This window comes from Sciurus vulgaris (assembly GCF_902686455.1).
Source record: "Sciurus vulgaris genome assembly, chromosome: 7".
NCBI lineage: Eukaryota > Metazoa > Chordata > Mammalia > Rodentia > Sciuridae > Sciurus > Sciurus vulgaris.
Window position 1 is genome coordinate 155,909,884 of NC_136467.1, and position 20,344 is coordinate 155,930,227.

The window sequence follows — 20,344 nt, forward strand, 5'->3', positions numbered from 1 at the left end:
GGTTATCAGACTGAGGTCATCCTCAGGTACATTCCGCTTTAGTAAACTTTTTTTATAGCTGTGTCCAAAATTCCTGACAGGAGTAATTTTAGAGGAGTAGAAGTTTTATTTGGCACTCAGTTCATAGACAGCTGACTCCATTGCTCTATGCCCCAGATGAGGCAGAACACCTGACGGAAGGGTGTGGTAGAAGAAAGCAACTCAGGACATGACAGTCGCGAAGCAGAGAGAGCTCTCCTCCCCAAGGACTCCCCAAGGACGAGATATAAACCACAAAGGCACACCCGGAATGACTCACCTCCTCTAGATACATCCTTCCTGCCTAAAGTTACCACCCAGTCAGTTCCTATCAGGGGATTAATGTACTGATTAGGTTAAGGCTCTCCTAACCTAATCATTTGCCTTTGCACTTTATTACATTCTCGAACATGACCTTTCAGAGGACAAAAATTATCTAAATCATAATAGCTTCCCTTACCTGCCCCTCACCAAGTTTCCTTTAAAAGAACAGCCTAGGACGCCAAATCTATGTCTCACTCTGGAGATGGATCACATTCTCCCTTGAATGTGAGGCTGCTTTCCTAAATAATCTATGTGTCTGACACACCCTTAAATTTATTTCTAGGATAATATTCCCAGGCAGGATTCCTCAAAGTTCAAGCATTCCTCAAGAACCCCACTCATCCTGAGTCTCGAGCTCTCCTATTCCAGGACTTCTGGTTACATTGTCACTTCTCTAAAAACTTATTGTTCTTTGTTAAAGGTGCTGTATAAACCTGAAATCAAAACCAAGTCTTTAAGAACTACTAATTCTCTGGATGTCTCCCATGTATATGTGAAATAAACTTGTTTGATTTTCTTTTAATCTATCTTGTTCTGGTGTCTTTTCCAACTGCAAACCTATAGGGGTTTTGAAGAAAAACTTATTTTGCCCTCCACCCACAAGTCTCTGCAGATCTGGCTTCCTTCTGTTTTCTCAGCCTTCCTCTCCTCTGGTCCCCAGTTCATTCACTACAGCCCCACCTGCTACCTCTGTCAATTCTCTCCTCCCTGAAGACATCTGCAGGGATTGCTCCCTCACTTTTCAGCTCATGGTGAAATATTTTAATGAGGTGTTCATTGGTCACCTTGTGTAAATTTGGGCTCCCAATTTCACTCCTTGTTCATGCTTTTCCCCTCTCCTCATCACTTACACATTACATGTGATACTCACTTACCTGCTTTATTTGTTGTCTATCCAACAAGAGCCCACAGCTGTAAAAATTTTGTTTTGTTTTCCAGATGTGTTCCCAATGCATACATTTTAAAAACATTGGATTAAATTTTAAAAATCATCTGTTTAATGCTATGCATTTCTTACCTGCTTTCCATACATCTGAAATGTCCACAATACATTTTCTAAAATGGAAATATCTGGGAAAAAATTAATAAATTAAGGTCATAAAGTAGGAAGCAGTTGGATAACCCAAACAGGAACTTTGTACAGAAAAAGTTCCATGCAAAACAGAAAGAAGTCTTGGACCATGGTGTCTGTCCCTCCTAACATTCCTGAAAACCTGAAACTGCCAAACACTGAAAAGGGCGATGTCTCCCAAGATGCATTAGCTTTCCTTAAAATTACTGTAAAATTCAGTGCTATTTGACTGTTGCAGTGAGGTAAGCAGTTGTCACATAAACGTGAAAGTCCGCTCTTGGAGACCAGAATTTCTCAGAGGAAAAACTATAGGAACACTGGCTTCAATTGGCTAGGTCCTTGCTACTCAAGTCAAAACAGGAACTACTCACATTATTGCAATTTGGTCAGCTTTGTCTCAGCCCTAGCGACTGAGTAGAGCCGAAGTTTTAATGTGCAACTGCCTAAGCCCATCCAACACTCTTCAGTGAAATTAATTCTAAGTGGGGAGGGGAAAGGCATTTTCATAAAAGTTCCAAATGACTAATGTCACACTGAGACCAAGCTATAATGAAATCGATCTTCAGGGTCTCCTTATGTGCACCATATAGTATTGTTCTATAAAATCTCAGCTTACAGGTCACTCCTGGGGTTCTTTGGTAGGCTGCATTGACATGGTAAACTCGTTCTCATGTAAACCTACTATAAACATAGAATTCATGGAGCAGATTCATTAGTCTGGAGGGGGTTGGTATTCTAAATACCAAAGCATAAACTCGTAGCGAGTGGATAAACAGGATTAAAAATGTAGAGACCTTGGGGCCTGATTTGAGTTCAGACAAGCTAACCGTTATGGTTATTTTAATGTACTTAATCATCTAAAAGGACTGTGGTCAAAAGATATTGCCAAGCAGCTTGGGAATTAGGTTTTTAGCATATTAATTATGCAAGGACTAATTAGCCAAGGTAATCGCAGCCATTTTTAGCGAAGTGGGTGGCTCTTAGAAGAGCCTTTGCGTTTTGTTAGACTTGAGAGATACAGTTTTTTACGCCCTCTCCCCGCGGATGCGGCGAGCCAGCTGGATGTCCTTGGGCATGATGGTGACGCGCTTGGCGTGGATGGCGCACAGGTTGGTGTCCTCGAACAGCCCCACCAGGTAGGCCTCGCAGGCCTCCTGCAGCGCCATGACGGCCGAGCTCTGGAAGCGCAGGTCGGTCTTGAAGTCCTGCGCGATCTCGCGCACCAGGCGCTGGAACGGCAGCTTGCGGATCAGCAGCTCGGTGGACTTCTGGTAGCGGCGGATCTCGCGCAGCGCCACGGTGCCGGGCCGGTAGCGGTGCGGCTTCTTGACGCCGCCGGTGGCCGGCGCGCTCTTGCGGGCGGCCTTGGTGGCCAGCTGCTTGCGCGGCGCCTTGCCGCCGGTGGACTTGCGGGCTGTCTGCTTGGTGCGGGCCATGCTAATACACAAAAGAGAACAGCAAAGGCTTAGAGGCTGAGTTTCAAGAGATTATCTTTATATACACTCAGAAACATTCTGATTGGTCTTACTGCTTTTCAAAACTCGCGCGCGATAAGCCCATTGGCTGGAAACTCAACAAGGTGATTGGTAAATTGCTGAATGCTCTGATTGGATTCTCAAGTAATTCATCTGATAGGATGAATTACTTAGCCTTCCACTTCCTCATCTCCGCTGTTGCTTGGGACCAAGGGAGTTAATTTCCTAGATATCCAATTCCCTCTTCTCAAACTACTATTCGTAACGAACCGCTTTAGAAGGTCTTGGAAGGTGCTACTTCTCATTTAGTTGTTGTATGGCGGAGCTAGATCCCGAAGAACACGCTTTAAGGACGGACGCATTTGTTGGTTACTGGTGGGTCTCTTGACGCACCTGGACTACTTTCATCTCGTGAAACCTTTGGTCTTTATAAATGAGATTCGTGGGTGGAGTACCTGGGATATTACCAGCAAGTGCATACCCCAAAGTGACAGGGCAAATGTTAATCGACTTGCGAAAGTCGGCTCAAATGGAAATGGAGCTTTGCCGGGTATTCTAGGTTAAAGTGAAAGCCCGGACTCAACTTTCCAAGAATCCTACCGTGCGCTGCTTCCAGAGCTAATGGTACACGAATACCACTCCGGGGAACGTCTTCGGGATGGTTTTCCACAAATTCAAACCATTCCTTCACTTTTGATTTCCCTCTCTAAAGAAATAAAGCACTAGAAGGAAAATGGGTGAGCTTGTCTAGAAAACCTGTATGACTGTGGAAATTATTGACGTACTTTTCATGTCTCCACTGTTCTTTAATCGAAAGCAATGTTGGCCTTTCCTCATAGACCCGTCTTATTGCCTGTTTCCAGGACATCTCATTCTTTCAGTACTGTGAGTGACCTTAAGGGGTTATGGTCGTGTAAAACTCACAAGGCTGATCTGTACTAAGCAAAAGCTATACGTGCAGCCTGTTGCAAAGCTCTTTAAATGAAAATGTGGATGGCTCTGAAAAGAGCCTTTGGGTCTTAAGAAAGGTTACTACACAAACTGATAGACAACTTCACTTGGCCTTTGCCTTATGGTGGCTCTCGGTCTTCTTGGGCAGCAGCACGGCCTGGATGTTGGGCAGGACACCGCCCTGCGCGATGGTCACGCGGCCCAGCAGCTTGTTGAGCTCCTCGTCGTTGCGGATGGCCAGCTGCAGATGGCGCGGGATGATGCGCGTCTTCTTGTTGTCGCGGGCCGCGTTGCCCGCCAGCTCCAGGATCTCGGCCGTCAGGTACTCCAGCACCGCCGCCAGGTAGACCGGCGCGCCTGCCCCGACCCGCTCGGCGTAGTTGCCCTTGCGCAGCAGGCGGTGCACCCGGCCCACCGGGAACTGCAGCCCGGCTCGAGAAGAGCGCGTCTTGGCCTTGGCACGCGCCTTGCCGCCTTGTTTGCCGCGCCCAGACATGCCCAACTACCAAAGAAAGCGATAGTAAGCAGAAACAGCCTACAAACGCACAAGCAGGTACCTTTTTATACTCTCTGGAAGTTTTGTACAAGAACCTATGATTTGCGGTGAGGAGAAATTTCAGCCAATTAAAGAGCAGATCATAAAAAGACCGCCTCTAATTTACATGAACTGTGGATAGATGAAAGTTCAAAGAAAGGTGGAGCTACCAGAGGAGCCAATAAGAGTTCGATTTGAAAAATAGCCTATGAGAGATTAAGATACTAAGAGAACCAATCAGAAAATGTCATTTTGCAATCCTTAATTTGCATACACGGAAGCAAATATTAGGGGTGTTTTAGCGCTCTGCTTGCAGTTTATCAAGGTTGGACTGTGGTGGTTGCGTGCAGCTATGCCTGAGCCAGCGAAGTCCGCTCCCGCCCCGAAGAAGGGCTCCAAGAAGGCGGTGACCAAGGCGCAGAAGAAGGACGGCAAGAAGCGCAAGCGCAGCCGCAAGGAGAGCTACTCGGTGTACGTGTACAAGGTGCTGAAGCAGGTGCACCCCGACACCGGCATCTCGTCCAAGGCCATGGGCATCATGAACTCGTTCGTCAACGACATCTTCGAGCGCATCGCGGGCGAGGCGTCGCGCCTGGCGCACTACAACAAGCGCTCGACCATCACGTCGCGGGAGATCCAGACGGCCGTGCGCCTGCTGCTGCCCGGGGAGCTGGCCAAGCACGCCGTGTCCGAGGGCACCAAGGCCGTCACCAAGTACACCAGTTCCAAGTAAACGGTCCCTGCCATTACTGATTAAACCCAAAGGCTCTTTTCAGAGCCACCCACTTCATCCTTTGAAGAGCTGTAACTGGAAAGAGTGAAAGAAATGGTTAGGACAAGGTGATGGTGATCTTTGGGATGTTTTTCTGTATCTTGCAACTGTCAGTGAGAAGTAAAATGTAACCACTAATGACCTTATACAGGGTAATCTTACAGCCTTCTTATTTTCATGACCTAATCATTACCTCTTGGCCACAAAAGCAACTCTTGTAGGTAGTTCTTATGTCCGCTAGAAGTTTCTACCCAGCTTGACACTTGATTTTACGGACAGGCAACTGAGAACACCTATGGGGAGGAAAGGTGAACATAGTGAATGTGTGCAATGTGGTGGACAGGTAGTCCAAAAGGACCTCTCCCCTATGAGCCTCTTGATTTGGTCTCCAAGAACTCCTAACCTGATATGGATCATTTCTAAAACAGCTTCAATGCCCTGAGATTGCATTTTAAGAGAAGTAGGTTTCAAGATCTTCACATTTGTATGGTGCTCCTTAGCCGAGCCCTTTGAAAGAACAAAGGGATGGACATACACAGAGTTCCCGCTCAGGTTCCCACTCAGGTCCTCTATGCAAATGAGGGGTGTGTACGAGTATGAAGGACACAGATCTGATTGGCTGATTGCAGGATAGCATTCATTGGTAATCTGGGCTACAAAATGGAATATCCAGAGACTGTTCATCCTAGCAGCTCAAAGGAAATACTCCTGGCAAGTTTTCAAAGCTCAAAGTGTAGTTCTCGCAAGAGCGCAAAATAGGTGTGTGATTCTAGTCAATGTCTGCTAGGCTGCATTTTGAATTTGGACCCAGCTAACCACTTGGGCCCCTTCTTGGTAATTCATCGTAAGTTCATCACGTTCAGATGGGTCAGGTTGTTTAAGGAAAGATCTGGATATTCATGTAAGAATTGCTTTGTAATATTTTAGAATCTTTTTCTCTTCCCCTGCCCATTTATCTATTTATTAACCTCATTACGTATGCATCCCTTCCATTTATATACTAGGTCTCCCTCATATTCCCACAAACCTCATATACCTGCTTGTTAGATGGATTTATGCAGCATAACAAGTATATTCTTTAATTGAAACAGAACCAGTGCTTGAGGAGACCTAGCTTACCTGAACCCACTGATGGTGGTCACTTAAGAGGAAACGTGCAAATTCCTGTACCTAAAATGCTGAGGAACTCTAGAACCCCTCACCCTCAAAGTAAAGGTAACATATTTCATCTCTTTCCGGTAGTTGCTACCTTTCTGTCCTTCTTATGGTGATAACAACAAAAGTCACTCTCCCATCTACCCTCAACAGCATATACATAAGTGAAGTTCAGAATGCACTACCTGAAAATGTAGAACCCTGGTATACGGACTTTTTTAAGATAAAAGAATTTACTCCAACTTTGTCCCAGCTATCTCCTCTGAAGCACATCATTCTAAGACTCATGAGACCTGCAGGCCCCAACAGGACTCAGCAGGCCTTGATAGTTGTCCCCCAGTTTAATGTTGGCATATTCTTTGTGTCCTGCCACATTTCTCCAAGACTGTCCACTTTATCAACCCCAGCATGAAAACAGGCTTACCAGCTTCTTCAGGTTTTTATTTCCTTATGAAAGCTCTCATGTCATGTAAAATTTAAATGAGTGCGCATGTGCTTCTCTTGTTTACCTCTTCTTACTGGAGAAGATAGTTTCCTCTGTACAACAACCTAGGGTTGGATATGTATTGTATGTGCTTTTTTTCCTAGGACGAGAAGCAGGCAGAACTTTAAAAAGATCCGGAGAAAAACAATCAGAATGGAAATGTTTAAGAAGCATTCTAGTTGACTAAGGCTGCCATAGCAAAGTCCCACAGGATGGTGCCTTAAGACACATTTTCTCACAATTCTGAAAGTAAAGCCTGAGATCAACCCTGCAGCAGTTTTCTTCTGCATTCTCTCTTCGTTTGTAGAAGGCTATCTCCTGCCTTCCCAAGGTCTTTCCTCTGTGTGGATGCGTTTTAATCTCTTTACCAGTCAGATTGAACTTGGACCCACCCAAATAACTTTGTATTACATCTTTATCTCCAAATAGAGTCACATTTTCAGATGTTAGAACTTCAATATATGAATTTGGGACAGATAAAATTCCACCCATAAGGAGACATATAGTGATGCAGGGCACAGTGACCCTTGCCTGTCATCTCAGATACTCAGAGGCTGAGACAGGAGGAGCGCAAGTTCTAAGCCAGTCTCAGCAACTTAGTATGGCCCTAAGCAATTTATCAAGACCCTGTCTCAAAACAAAAAATAAAAATAAATAAGGGCGGGTATGTGAGGGCTGGGGCTGAGGCTCAGTGGTGAGCGCTTGCCCAGCATGTGTAAATGTGTGAGGCACTGGGTTCTATTCTCAACACCACATATAAAAAAAAAGGAATAAAATAAAGGTCTATCAACATCTAAAAAACATAATTTTTTTTTTCAAAAAAAAAAAAAAAAGGCTAAGGATGTGACTCAATGGTGAAGTACCCCTGGGTTCAATCCCTGGTAACAAAAAAAAAGTATAAAGATAATGCTTCTTGATACTACCCAGAGTGGTTTCATTATACTCTCTTCATACACATTTAAGTTTGAAATCTTGGCCTTATTCTAGAATATTCCCTTTCGTTTCGTGCATATAGTTAAAAATATATAAAATCCTATTGATCTTCTAATTTTTTAAACATGCTCTATGCTTCTACCAAATTTTGTAAAAACTAGAAATTGAGAATTTGGCTAAAAATGAATTTTGTCTGTAATAAAATACTGTAACAACCATTAAAATCATTGTGACAAAAATAAACACAGAATGTTTGTGGGGTAGTATAGGGTTAAGAAAAGTTGCCAAGAAGTATCTTCTCATTTATATTTTATTTACACACAAAATACAGTCCAGAACAGGGGTGGGATGCATTAGAAGAATCCATACCAAAATGTGAATAGTACTGTCACATTTTTCTAGGTAAAAGGATTAACTCCTCTGAAGAGAATGTTCTCCATTTGACGCTCTCCAAAACTTCCATTTGTGTGTTTAACAGATAATGTTCTATTTCAGATCTTTCTTCTTCAAGTCTCTTTGTCCTATTTTAAAAAGAAAATTTATTCAAATAATTATTGAGTAACAATTCAGTACCAAGTGTTGTGTTATGCTATATCAATATACAAAAATGAATGACAATTCTAAATTATTAAGGAAAAGTAAAGTGTCTAGCACAAAAGGAAAAAACACTGAGAATTTGCAAACCACATAGCTCTGTAATGCTAAGCATATGGTTCTTATTTATAAAAGAATGCTCCACCTTAGTTGAAGAGGAACAAAGGAGAAAGTTAAGCAAAACTTTGTGTAGTGTGGATATAAGGGGCAGAAAAACAGGAATTTTTAAGACAAAAAAGATGGAAATTCAAAATTCTGAGCTGTGGTTACCTCTGATGGGTAGCAGAAAGATGAGATGAGATCAAAGCAACCATTGGTATTATGTTACTCCTGTCAACTGGCTTCAAACGTGGTCATCATATTATTCTTTACAACCTGTCTATGTGTTTAATGTATTCTTGTGTATGGATCTAGAATTATAATTGTGACACTAACAAAGAAATAAGAACATACAAGTATATTACTGGGAAAGTCAACTCCCTTCCATAAAAAGGCAGAACCTGCCTGACTTAAGAAATTTGGTTATAAGAAAATCACACCTTAACTTTGCAAAAACTGCTGCTAAAATAGACTTATTTTTTAAAGGATTCTTTTTTTTTTTTTTTCCACCCTTTCTTTTTGTTTGGTACCTGGGATTGAACCCAGGGTGCTTTACCTATGAGCTACATCACCAGCCTTTTTAGTTTGTTTGTTTGTTTTCTGAGACAGGATATCATTAGATTACCCAGGCTGGCCTCAAACCTGGGCTCCTGTGATCCTGCTGCCTCAGCCTCCCAAGTTGCTGGAATTACAGGCATGTACCATACCTGACTTTTAAAAGATTCTGCATGAAATATCTCCCTTTTCCTCCAGAAAGAGGAAAGAGTGACCTGAATTACACCCTTCTGACTTCCTGCGTGGTAGTTCACCCCTTTTGCTTTCCACAGGGGTGTGCTTTGCTTTCCTAGTAGACTGTCGGCTCCTCAACCACAAAGAAAATGAGAGCAGGGAGTGGAGGCAGACAGAGAAATCGCAGTGCTGCACGACCTCACCCACAGGGTGAGGTTTAAATGCAAACCTGAAGGAAGTGAGGGAGTAATTCAAAGATCTGGAGTGGAGTGGCCCTGGCAGCGGGGACTGTCAGTGCACAGTCCCTGAAATAGACAGAGACATTGCTTCAAGAGAGCTCCAGGGGCAATGAAGCTGGGAAAAGTATTGGGATTTACAGCCACATGAGCAACAAGACCTCGGTGGGTCAATGAAAGGACTTGGGATTTTACACTGGAACGAGAGTCATTGGAAGTTTTCCAGCAGAGAAGTGACCTGGTCCAGTTTGCCCATTACTGCGATCCATCTGGCTGCTGTGGCAGAGAGAACAAGAACAGATCCAGGTGGTGAGGGTATTGCAATAAGCAGTGAGAGAGGGCAGTGGGGCTGGACCAGGCCTCAGCAACCAGAATGAAAAACGGTTGAATTCTGTTTGTATTTTCAAAGTAGAGCTTTTAAGGCTTGCTGATGGATTGGGAGCAGAATTTTGGGAAAAAAAAGAAAAAAAAAAAAAATATATATATATATATATGACTCTAGCTGAAAGATTAGAATCACCATGCACCAAATCCAAGATAGAGGAGCTGCTCTGCAGAAGTCATGTCAGAAATGCTTTCTGAGGACTGTTAAGTTGGAGATGGCTATTAATTGGACTTCAAGCATAGATGCTAAATAGGTACCATGGTTTCTGAGATTGGAGTTCAAGGGAAATATGCAGGCTGTGGTTTAATTTCCAAATCATCAACATGCAGATAATATTTCCATGGCAACAAGGAGACATCAGTTCAACACAAACAGATTTTCATTCTCAATATCCACCTTCACAGGACTATAAAGGTTAACAAAGCTAAGAGAAAAGGCATTAGATATAGGACTCTTGAGCTGAGTGTCACGATAGGGTTTCAGGAAACCCAAGAACTCCCTAGAGTTGTTTGCAAAATATGTAAGGAGAGCAGGTGCACTTTGAAAAGGGTGTGCATATGTATCCAATCCTCAATAATCACTGCATAGCTCTAAATTTAATAGATTATTTGAGTATAATTTCCAATTCAATCGCCTGTATTTATAACTTGAGGGCATTCTTCCGCATCTGCAAAATGGAGATAATATGTATTCTGTTCTGAGAAGGAGAAAGAGAGACTCAATGGAGAAAGTACCTGCAAAACCGGAAGTTAGGAATTCACATGTCACAAACAGAGCAAACACTCATGTCTTTTAACCAGGGCTCAGCCCTTGAATTGCTATTCATTATCAACCTTCTTTCCTAATAAGTTCCATCTGATCTTGTGGCTTTTCAGTTTTCATGGCACTGATACTCTTACAGCTGTCAATGTCGCTTCCAACTCAGACCTTTACCCTAAACTCCAGACTCATAGGTACAACTGCCTATTTCATATCTTCCTTGTAGATATGCAACAGTATTTCAAACTGTCTGAATATCCAAAACTAAGACTGTAATTGTCTCTGAAACTCCTTTCTTTTTCATTCTTCCCCCTCTTAGTAATTGGTATATCCATCCTAGTTGCTATGGCTAAAAATCATTGGAATTGTTAGGATAGCTGGCACGAATATCCACAAGAGACACAGCTCTGAGTTCCAGCAAAGGTTGATTAACAGAGAGTCTGCAGGCTGCCCTCTGCAAGGCACAGCAGCCTCCAGGAAAAACTTCTAAACTATATAGTCATGTACAATGGAGTGGTTAAAAAATAACTAGTCTGACCCCGTAACTGTTATTTGGCGTCATCGCTGTGGTTTCAGTAGTTAAGGACTCTTGGGGGTGGGGCGGGTAAGGTCATACCTGGGTGGGCAGGTGCTGATTTTCAAACTGCAGTTACTTTGGCCTAAGGACCTAGCAGAACTGACTGTGAATTTTCTTTCTCTGATCCCCTATATCAATAGCTTAGGCTGGGGGCATAAAAAGACCTTAACGTTTTAAAATATATAAACTCTGACCTCTGTTCACAGCCTCCACCACTATCACGTTGGCCCAGGGTATCGTCATCGCTCATCTGACTTATTGTAGTAGCCTAACTTGTCTTCCTGCTTCTATCCTAGACCTATCAGTCAATTCAGACATGTAGACAGATCATTTTGAAAGATAAACCAGATTTTGTCAATCTTCTGCTCAAAACTGTACAGTGGTTCCCACCTCATTCAAAGTCAAAGTGAAAGTAGTTACACAACAGCCTGAGGCCAGATGGGACTATTCACTTCCATTTGCTTCCCAGGCCTTAGCCCCTCCTCTGCACCCCAGGCAGTGCTATTTGGAACACAACCTCACTTTCCCAATGTCTTTCTTTCCCATCACTTTGTCAAATATTTCTATGTCCCTGTCATTTAAATGTTACCTTCTTCTTCACGCCTTGTGCCTTCCTCCACTTCAGTGATCTCATAGCACCTAACACCATCTAACACTTTCACCTGTTTGCATGTCCACACCCAACAAACTACAGGAATGAACATAGGAATATTGGGGTTTTTTTCACTGCCACGCAATGCTATATCAGAACACAGAAGAATGCCCACGTGCTTAATTTTTGTCTTAACATCTTTTTGGAGGTTTCTCCTCAAATCAGTGTCTTAGCTCCAGTACAATGATTCTTTCATATTTATACACAAGAATCCATATCTTTTAAAAGATGAGGTTCAAAATAACTTTGTTGGCTTTCCTGACTTCACAGTATTACCCTACAGATTGCTTGCTTGGGAAAAAAGGCCTTATTTTACAATGGAACTATTGCCTTATGCCAACAATTGACCTATTATCTTGCATTTGGATAAAGCAAACATGATGTGCCCCTGATGAGATGCAAGTATGTACAAGATCGCTTTTACTTCACATGACATAGAAACCCAGGAAAACGTTCCCATCAAAAACTCACGAACTTTCTATAGAACTGGTCTCAAACAAATCACTAAAGGAAAGCGAGAAGACGGGCATAAGACGGGAGACAGAACCAGAAACGTGGTTCTAGCTCTAAGCAAACCGTAACTGGGTCGTTTCCTACGCAAACCGAGTAGCGATCTGAGGATCTGGTTTTCAACTAGTGACCAGTATGAAGTTGTAGGAGTGAAGTGGTTCATGAGCTAGGCGAGCCCACCGATGCCTGTACTTGAAGATGTCCACTTAGATTTACCTCGTTTGCTCCTGCTCACGGACACCCTCTCCACACCGCAACCTGGCGTAAACCTTAAGCTCCACGCGGAACACTCGCCAGCCCTGCTGCACAGCACAGGCCGCTCGGCAGGAGACCGCTCACCCGAAGGCCGGGAAGCCTCCACCCGCTGGGTAAGTTGAGAGCCACACGGAGCCCAAGTCCCCAAAACCGACCGCTTGCACGCGACAGACTCGCGATCACTACGAGATACGCTGCCGCAAGCCTGTAGTTACTCCCAGTGACAGGCCGGCCTCAAGACGCACACACGACAAATGCCCGGTCTTAACTGGCACGGCAGCTCTTTTAAGGAAAGCCGTGGGCGGCCCTGAAAAGGGCCTTTGGTTGAGATTCGTAAGCGAAGGTGAAAACCTGGACGCTCAGCCGCCGAAGCCGTAGAGCGTGCGGCCCTGGCGCTTGAGCGCGTAGACCACGTCCATGGCCGTGACCGTCTTGCGCTTGGCGTGCTCCGTGTAGGTGACGGCGTCGCGGATCACGTTCTCCAGGAAGACCTTGAGCACCCCGCGCGTCTCCTCGTAGATGAGGCCGGAGATGCGCTTGACGCCGCCGCGCCGGGCCAGGCGGCGGATGGCGGGCTTGGTGATGCCCTGGATGTTGTCGCGCAGCACCTTGCGGTGGCGTTTGGCGCCGCCCTTGCCCAGGCCTTTGCCTCCTTTGCCGCGACCTGACATGGTAACCTAGCTGCAGAAAAGCCTCAGGATGAGCGAAAAAGCACAGAAGCAATTCCCTTATATGCACGGATTTCGGACCTGATTGAAGACTGAAACCGCGCACGCTTTCCTCCCGCCCCTCAGGGCTCCACCCGGATGACGTCACTGACAAACAAGTGCGCCCGTCTGCGCATGCTCCCTGCTCAGGTCTTTCCGGCGGGTCCTTTGTCCCCATCGGAGAAGTTTACGACCTTTTAGCAACTGCCAAACTAAAGAAATGTACACCATTGAATGGTGATCGTGGGCTTCGGAACGGTCGCGCAGCTTCTTTCGCCACAAAACTGCAGGTGGCCGGCTTTGTCCTCCGTTAGAGGCGCGAAGCAGCGAGGCCGCTGCCTCACGGCGCCAACGAAAACCTGAACAAAAGCGTCTTTTTCCGAAGGAAGAGACTTGGCTGGTCCTCGGCTGTGGTGTAACGCCCACGGTGCGGAGGCCGGAGTCCATCCCCGGCTTGCTTGTCCCCCTCTTACGAAAGTGGTGATTGTTAAAGCCTGGCCCCGCTTGGGGTCTGCGCCCAGTGACCTCGGCGAGCCCACGTTTGCTCTTCCCTTCTGAGTTCCGGCTCTGGTTCTGGTAACAGCGCTGCTCCAAACTGCTGCCTGAGGCACAAACGCTGAGCAGGCGATTTCCTACCGGGGTTTCCTTGTGGAAGGCCCGAGCACGCTGCTGGCGAGAAGCTTAAGAGGGCTACTGGGAGGCTGCCGGGACGTGCAGCAGAGTGGCGCAGCGGAAGCGTGCTGGGCCCATAACCCAGAGGTCGATGGATCGAAACCATCCTCTGCTAGCATGTGGCTTTTTTTTTTTTTTTAACACAAAAATATTGTAGATTAGTTTCACAATAATTGAAAAAAAAAAAAAAAAAAAAAAAAAGCTGAATCCAAGTTTTAGGGGGCAAAGTCCTGAGATTAAAAATATTTCTAGGAAAAAAAAGCATATAACTGTTTTACCACCTTTGCAGATCAACAGAACATCTTTCATGGACACCCAAGTGTCATTATAATATGTCCTGTCATGATGAATCTGATTTCTTCTGACTGCCAAAATGGCAGTGCCATAGTTGTCAGCCAGGACAATTCTGTGTTGCCTCTGAAGCCAGGAAAATGCTGAAATAAACTGAATGCTAAGGACAAGAACAGAGTAGGGACACAGGAATGTAGGGTTTTTTTGTGGTTGTTTTGGGTTTGGGTTTTTGTTTTGTTTTGTTTTTTCATAAAAAATTAGGAAGCCTTTCTTGCCGAGTGGTTAGGATGATAGACTGTACATTCACTGGATAGTCATTGTGAGGGTTTTTTGCAACTACAAGAGCCATTCTTAGGAGTGAGTGGCACTTTGAAACAGGTGTGGAGTTTGAATAGCTACCATTGAACTCTGTCCTAAGAAAATTATTTCTGCCCCTGACACTGGTAAATGTGTCTCTAATCTCTTCTTTCCTGTAATATCTCTTGTACAGTCAATCTCTGTGCTTATTTTTTTTAAACACATGTGTTGTTTTATTTTTCTCTCTTTCAGAAAGGATTCCTGTTCAGATATTTGTGTCAAATACTGTTCTAGAAGCTCAAACACTTTAAGTAGCCTACAGCCTAGATCTACTTTTAAAGAAATATTTTTATTATAGCATCATTTATTTAAAACGATCATGTGCTGAGTGCAGTGGGAACAAGGGAAATATGATTGCAGACTCATGGCCATCCACTAGTTCAGGGTTTTGGGGGGAAGTACTTCTAAAACTCAGCATTAACAGATTAACAGATTGAGCTGTATTACAACAAAGGATAGAATGCAGGAAAATCATGGGGGAAATGCACACTTTGAAGGCTGGAGAATGCTTCCTGTTCTCTGTTGTCAGTCAATGATCACACTTGTGTGCTTCTCTCCAGCTGTGAACTGCAAGGACATTTGTCAATTGCACCTGCCAAGCAAAGTCCACTTGAATATGGAATCAAAGTTGTTAGTGGGAGCTGGTCACCTAGCTACAACACCAGCCACGGGACACCAGATTCAGTGCACATCATGAATCTTCATGTCTGCTTTAAATACACTGACAACCTGGTTCATAGTGATTCACTGCTTCAGGGATATAGAATAACATCATTACCCAGTGACGATGTGGACATTCCAGTATTTAGTTTTCAGAGTGTGACGAAGGCACTTACTACAAGTTGAATGAAAATTGAATAAAACACTTTTGCTGTGTAACTTTGCCCTGGCAATGATCTGCTTCAGGAATGGTGGCAGGTTTTGAGCTGAAACTTGGATAAGTCCTTGTTAGACAGTCAGAAAGAGCACCGTAGGCAACAGGGGAAAAAAAAAAAAAAAAAAAAGGAGGCATGATAATGAAGAGTTTCTAGGAACCATTAATAAGTCAGCGTAACAGATTATGGCAGTGAGGGAGAGGGAGTTGGAGAGAATTGAAGTGGCTGGAATCACCTCCAGTTCACCCACTGGTTAAGGAGGGTCCTTGCCCTAAATATATGAAATGGCCAAACACATAACACCAGATAGATGAGACTGGTAACAATGTACTGGTCACAAGTACAAGTTAGAAGAGAAAGGCCCTACACGCCACCCAGCACCTCTGAGAGGTTTTCTCAGAAGCAGGAGCCAGCAGGACTGTGATAGGCAGGCTTTACAGCAGAGGGAGCTGGCAAGAGAACCAAATCCATTATGTCAGAAACTGAAAGGGACACTGATAAGGGAACAGGACCAATGGGGAGACTCTCCTGTTCATGGGGTCATATCTAGCAAGACTAGGAACTTGTGGTTAGGTCTTCAGGGGCTCTGTAAGGGTCAAAAATGTCAAGGAAGCTCTTGAATTTTTAGAATTACAATGCACTCTAGAGCTATGGCAGAGCAGACAGAGAAAGGGCAGGTCACTGAGGGAGTCACTGTCCAATGCAGATGGTTTAATTTTTATTTTCTATAGGCAACAGGAAACCACTTACCAGTTGTGATCAAAGAATATGACAGGATTCTCTTGTTTGAAAAAAAAAAAAAAATCTCTGGAATTGTTATGGTTCTTATTTAGCCTTCGATTAGTTTATTCGTCAGCAAACAATTCCCTCCTAAACTGTGAGAGGGAAGGTTTGGACGACCTATCTCACTAAGTCTGACCACCTCACGTTGGTCACCTCCACTTACCGTTTAATAAATAATTCAAACTTAACCGGCCAGGTGCGCCGTAGGTGTTGCAAGCCCGTAATCCCAGTGGCTGGAGCGACTGAAGCAGAAGGACCCAAGCTCATGAAGCCAACCTCAACGACTTGGTAGACCCTGTCTCAAAATAAAAGGGGCTGGGAATGTGATTTTTCTGGCACCCTGGATTCAATCCCCAGTGCCAAAGCGGGGGGACACTTAAACGAACAGACCCTCGCCCGCACTGGACTCAGAACAGTCACTTCCACACGGTCGGCCCGGGCCTGGATCTAGGAGGGTCCTTGTGTTCGAACGTGGATACCGAGACCCCCGCCAGTCGCGGCAGAAGCCGCCCAGCGTGGCTCCGGTCTGCATCCGGCCGCGGGGCTGCGCGCGCGGCGCGTCCGGGACGAGAAGGGCCCCCTCCGCCGAGGGCGGACGCTCTGACCGACAACGCAGCAGAGTCCGCAGTCGGAGCTCCCCGACGCCCCTGCGCGCTCGCTTCCTAACCCTGAGCACCTCCAGAAGCGCGAAGGTCCTGGAGGGCCGCACAGAAGGCCCGAAGCCGCCCTGGACCTCCGGCGCCCCGAGAAGCTGCTCTTCAGACGCGCGCGCGCTGCGGGAAGCGCCCGGCCCGCGCCGCCGCCGAGAAGGCGCTGCGGGCCGAGCCAAGCCGGGCGGGCGCGGGGCGCCAGGGCCGCCGCAGAGGCCGGCGCGCCGGGCCGTGAGCCAGTTCCCCTGCGGGGAGCCGCGGGCAGCGTCCTCCCGGAGCAGCCACGTACGACGAGAGCCGCCCACGGGCGACCCCAGGCGGGCCATTTCCATTCTCCAGGGAGCGAGTCCTGGGCGGCGCCTCTGAACTTGGGCAAGAGTCCGCCACACTCCCTAAGCGTCACCGCCGGCAGCGCCCGGAGGGGACCACGTGGCCTAACGGATAAGGCGTCTGACTTCGGATCAGAAGATTGAGGGTTCGAATCCCTTCGTGGTTAGTTGCGTTTTCCTGGAGGTTTCTCCTCCGGGTCCTGAACACTCCTGAAAAATGACAGTACTTTGTATTCTTAAAACCGAACACAAAGCAAACCGACCAAGAAGCAAGCCATCGCCCCTTCCCTGGTTCTTCCACTGTCCTTTTGCACCTCTGCCCTGCTCTGCAGAGAAGGCACCTGCTGAAGGGTCCCTGCGGCCGGCCCGGCCCGCGCCCCGCCGACCTAGACATCCTATTGACGGGCTTGAGTTAGGGGCACTGTCAACACAGCTCGCGCCAGACGGTCACTCTGAACATGTTTCTCAAGGGCCAGAGATGAAATTCGAATTTGAAAAGCGCCCCACCCCCTTCCCGCAAGCAGAAGTGTCATTCCCATCAAGGAGAAAGGTCAAGGTTGAGGGACATCTGTACAAACCCACCTGTTCCACTCGTCCTTGTGCTCCCGGCGGATTCTCCACCAAAGTAACTACCTCGGCCAAGCCCCTCGCCTTGCCACGTTGTTGTAATTGACAATTCCCTGTCCAATTCACAATGAAAGTGTTCACTCTGACTTCACCTTGGAATATTCATCTTATTCTTAAGATTTTTTTCTCCTTTCAGTTGAACTCTCAGGCCCAGTGAGGCAAAAACTCTAAAAAGAGGCAAAATTTTGCCCCTGTTATGATGCAAAAATATTAGGCATTTCATTATGTCTTAGAAGGGACAAAGACTTGTGCTTACACCTGCTATTACTCCATAACATACAAGGAAACAAACACAACCGTGGGAGGGTAATCACCTGCATGTGTGGCTAAAGGCCTGAGGCCTAGGCTAAGCCCTCTGCTCAGCTGCCTCTGCTCCTCACACAGAGCTCTGGTGGACTTGAAGTACATTCTTTATACCAGGCAAGGGGTAAAGGACAAAGTCAGTCAGAGGAACACTCATGCAGGGAAAGTCAAAGGCCTAGGCGACCAAGGCCCGCTGACATCACATTGACCAAGGACATCCCCATGCCCAAACCCAAAGTTAAGGAACAGGGAGGGAGACACCATCTCTAGGGAAGCATTGCAAAGTTATTAGGAAAACTACAGAGGGAATTAAAAACTCAGGTTCATATTTTAATCACATGAGTCAATACAGATTTATGCACTTTAGAAATTCTGAATCCCCTCCCATTATGTTAAACTTTGCTGCATTTCATATTATAAATAATTCATCAAATTTACAAATTAACATGTATCTTGAAGAAGGCAAAAGCAGTCCTGACAACCAGGACCTGGCCTGGCATTAACGACTAGGCCCTGGTGCAGCTAGAGCTGGCCAACGACTCATGCTAAGGCCCGGCCATCTCCTGAGATGAAGCCAATCTCAGAGAACTGGTCACCACTAACAGGTAAGGCCACACTGCGATCATGATGAAGCAAGGTGGAAACAAGACAGTTCAAATGACCAACATCGCCTCCTTCCAGGATCACACCTGTGACGCCTGCTTCTATATCAACTTTAGCTGCAGTTTTGCTTTGTCCTCTCACCTGTTACATAATGATTATCAGGATGACCGATCAGGGTGACCGAGTCAACTGGTGACACACCATGGCATTCTGTCTCTCTCACTGCCATACGTCGACAAGCACAACTTTACTCAGCTTTCGCTGCGCATCTGCTGGCCTTTGGCCGCAGATCACCAACAATCTCGAATTTTCATCACAGAAATAGAGGCAGCTAACTTTTTAATACCTCCCCTTTATCCATCACTAAACCAAATCAAGAGGAGACGAGTTGAAAAGTTGAGGACCAGAGCTGGGAGGTAGCTCAGTTGGTAGAGTCCTTTCCTTACAAAGCCCAAGGCCCTGGGTTTAATCCCCAGCATCAAAAAAAAAAAAAAGTTGAAGACCGTCTGCATGCCCTCAGTATAGCAAATTTTTTCAGTTTGCAATTTACTATATTGCTGCATTTTTGTTTAGATATGGGATGTTGGGAGCCAAATGACAGCCTTTAATTTTTATTTAGTAGCTTTATCAATCTTTTCCTGTATTACTTCTTTATTCAATAGAAACATTAAGCTCTCAAGATCTCTCATTCAGGAGCAATATAATATGTGTAACTAGTCCCTTATGAGCACACATATAAGATGTTGCTGACTACTGTGAGATAGAGAGCTGTTATATGTTCCTGTAGCCAGTAAATACCTGCACATACACTGTGTCCTTGATAAAAGACCATCCTGTTACCTGGATGCAGTGGTGCATCCCTGTAGACTGTGATCTTGGGTTGAGGATTATGAGAGAACAGGGTGGGACGTTCAGAGAGGAACAAGAGGCCAGGTCACAGTGGCCTGAAGGACAACTGGGCCTCCCTGACAGTCACAGCGGTAGAAGTAGTGATGGAGTGGAATTGGGTTCATTGGCAAATTTGAAGAGTGAAATCCAGGGACCCAAGGGTGCCGGCAGGGCAAGAGGGTTTATTAGAGTAGTAGAAAGAAAGCAGAGCTGCTGATGGAGAGGGGTCCCCAAAAAAGGGATACCAGACATGTCGGTTGTCTGGGAACTTGCAAGGGTCTGCAGGGCTAAGGGAGCGAGTCCCCATCCGCTCAGCATCCCGCGTGAGGCACTCTGTCCACTAGCAATTCGTGCACTCTTGGGCCCCATCAGGTCACCACACCCCGGTTTTGATGGGAGTCTGGGTACCAGACAGCAGGCCTCACTGACGGTTTTTTCTGCTTCCACGGGAGTCAGCCTGACCCTGGTGAGGCCTGGCTCGTGTTGCGTTTTCTCAGCCCTGACACGAAGACCTGACCTTGAAGGAGCCCAGGTTTCCTGCCTGTCCGCTTGAGCCCTTCCTCCTGGTCCGTGAGAAGTGATCTGCTTCTGGACATTGTACGGAGGGAACGAGAGGCTCCCCTCTTTCCCCGTGCGTTTCCTTTGCTCTTTAGTAGGAGGGAGAAATGAGTAGAAGCTGGAGAGCTTGGAAAAGGTCTTCGACTGAAGTGATTCGACAGAACATAGAGTGGGGATTCGCGGCGA

The 20,344-nt window shown here is 45.9% G+C and overlaps 4 protein-coding genes across 4 annotated transcripts; 1 reads left to right on the forward strand and 3 right to left on the reverse strand.

The window, feature by feature from the left end:
- Positions 1-2,400: 2,400 nt before the first annotated feature.
- Positions 2,401-2,875, reverse strand: LOC306665943 (histone H3.1). The gene has a single exon (XM_079147605.1). The coding sequence runs from the start codon at positions 2,848-2,850 to the stop codon at positions 2,440-2,442; it is 411 nt and encodes a 136-aa protein (XP_079003731.1). The 5' UTR covers positions 2,851-2,875; the 3' UTR covers positions 2,401-2,439.
- Positions 2,876-3,866: 991 nt separating this feature from the next.
- On the reverse strand, positions 3,867-4,414 carry LOC306665472 (histone H2A type 1-H-like). Its single transcript, XM_079147050.1, has one exon. It carries the CDS (start codon positions 4,334-4,336, stop codon positions 3,944-3,946), a length of 393 nt encoding a protein of 130 aa, XP_079003176.1. The 5' UTR covers positions 4,337-4,414; the 3' UTR covers positions 3,867-3,943.
- A 267-nt stretch (positions 4,415-4,681) lies between these two features.
- LOC306665473 (histone H2B type 1-C/E/F/G/I) lies at positions 4,682-5,132 on the forward strand. The gene has a single exon (XM_079147051.1). It carries the CDS (start codon positions 4,728-4,730, stop codon positions 5,106-5,108), a length of 381 nt encoding a protein of 126 aa, XP_079003177.1. The 5' UTR covers positions 4,682-4,727; the 3' UTR covers positions 5,109-5,132.
- A 7,681-nt stretch (positions 5,133-12,813) lies between these two features.
- On the reverse strand, positions 12,814-13,227 carry LOC306665646 (histone H4). Its single transcript, XM_079147333.1, has one exon. The coding sequence runs from the start codon at positions 13,184-13,186 to the stop codon at positions 12,875-12,877; it is 312 nt and encodes a 103-aa protein (XP_079003459.1). The 5' UTR covers positions 13,187-13,227; the 3' UTR covers positions 12,814-12,874.
- Positions 13,228-20,344: the final 7,117 nt, after the last annotated feature.

Bases quoted from the DNA above. Each gene is read 5' to 3' on its own strand.
- LOC306665943 (XM_079147605.1), bottom strand. From the start codon at position 2,850: ATGGCCCGCACCAAGCAGACAGCCCGCAAGTCCACCGGCGGCAAGGCG.
- LOC306665472 (XM_079147050.1), bottom strand. From the start codon at position 4,336: ATGTCTGGGCGCGGCAAACAAGGCGGCAAGGCGCGTGCCAAGGCCAAG.
- LOC306665473 (XM_079147051.1), top strand. From the start codon at position 4,728: ATGCCTGAGCCAGCGAAGTCCGCTCCCGCCCCGAAGAAGGGCTCCAAG.
- LOC306665646 (XM_079147333.1), bottom strand. From the start codon at position 13,186: ATGTCAGGTCGCGGCAAAGGAGGCAAAGGCCTGGGCAAGGGCGGCGCC.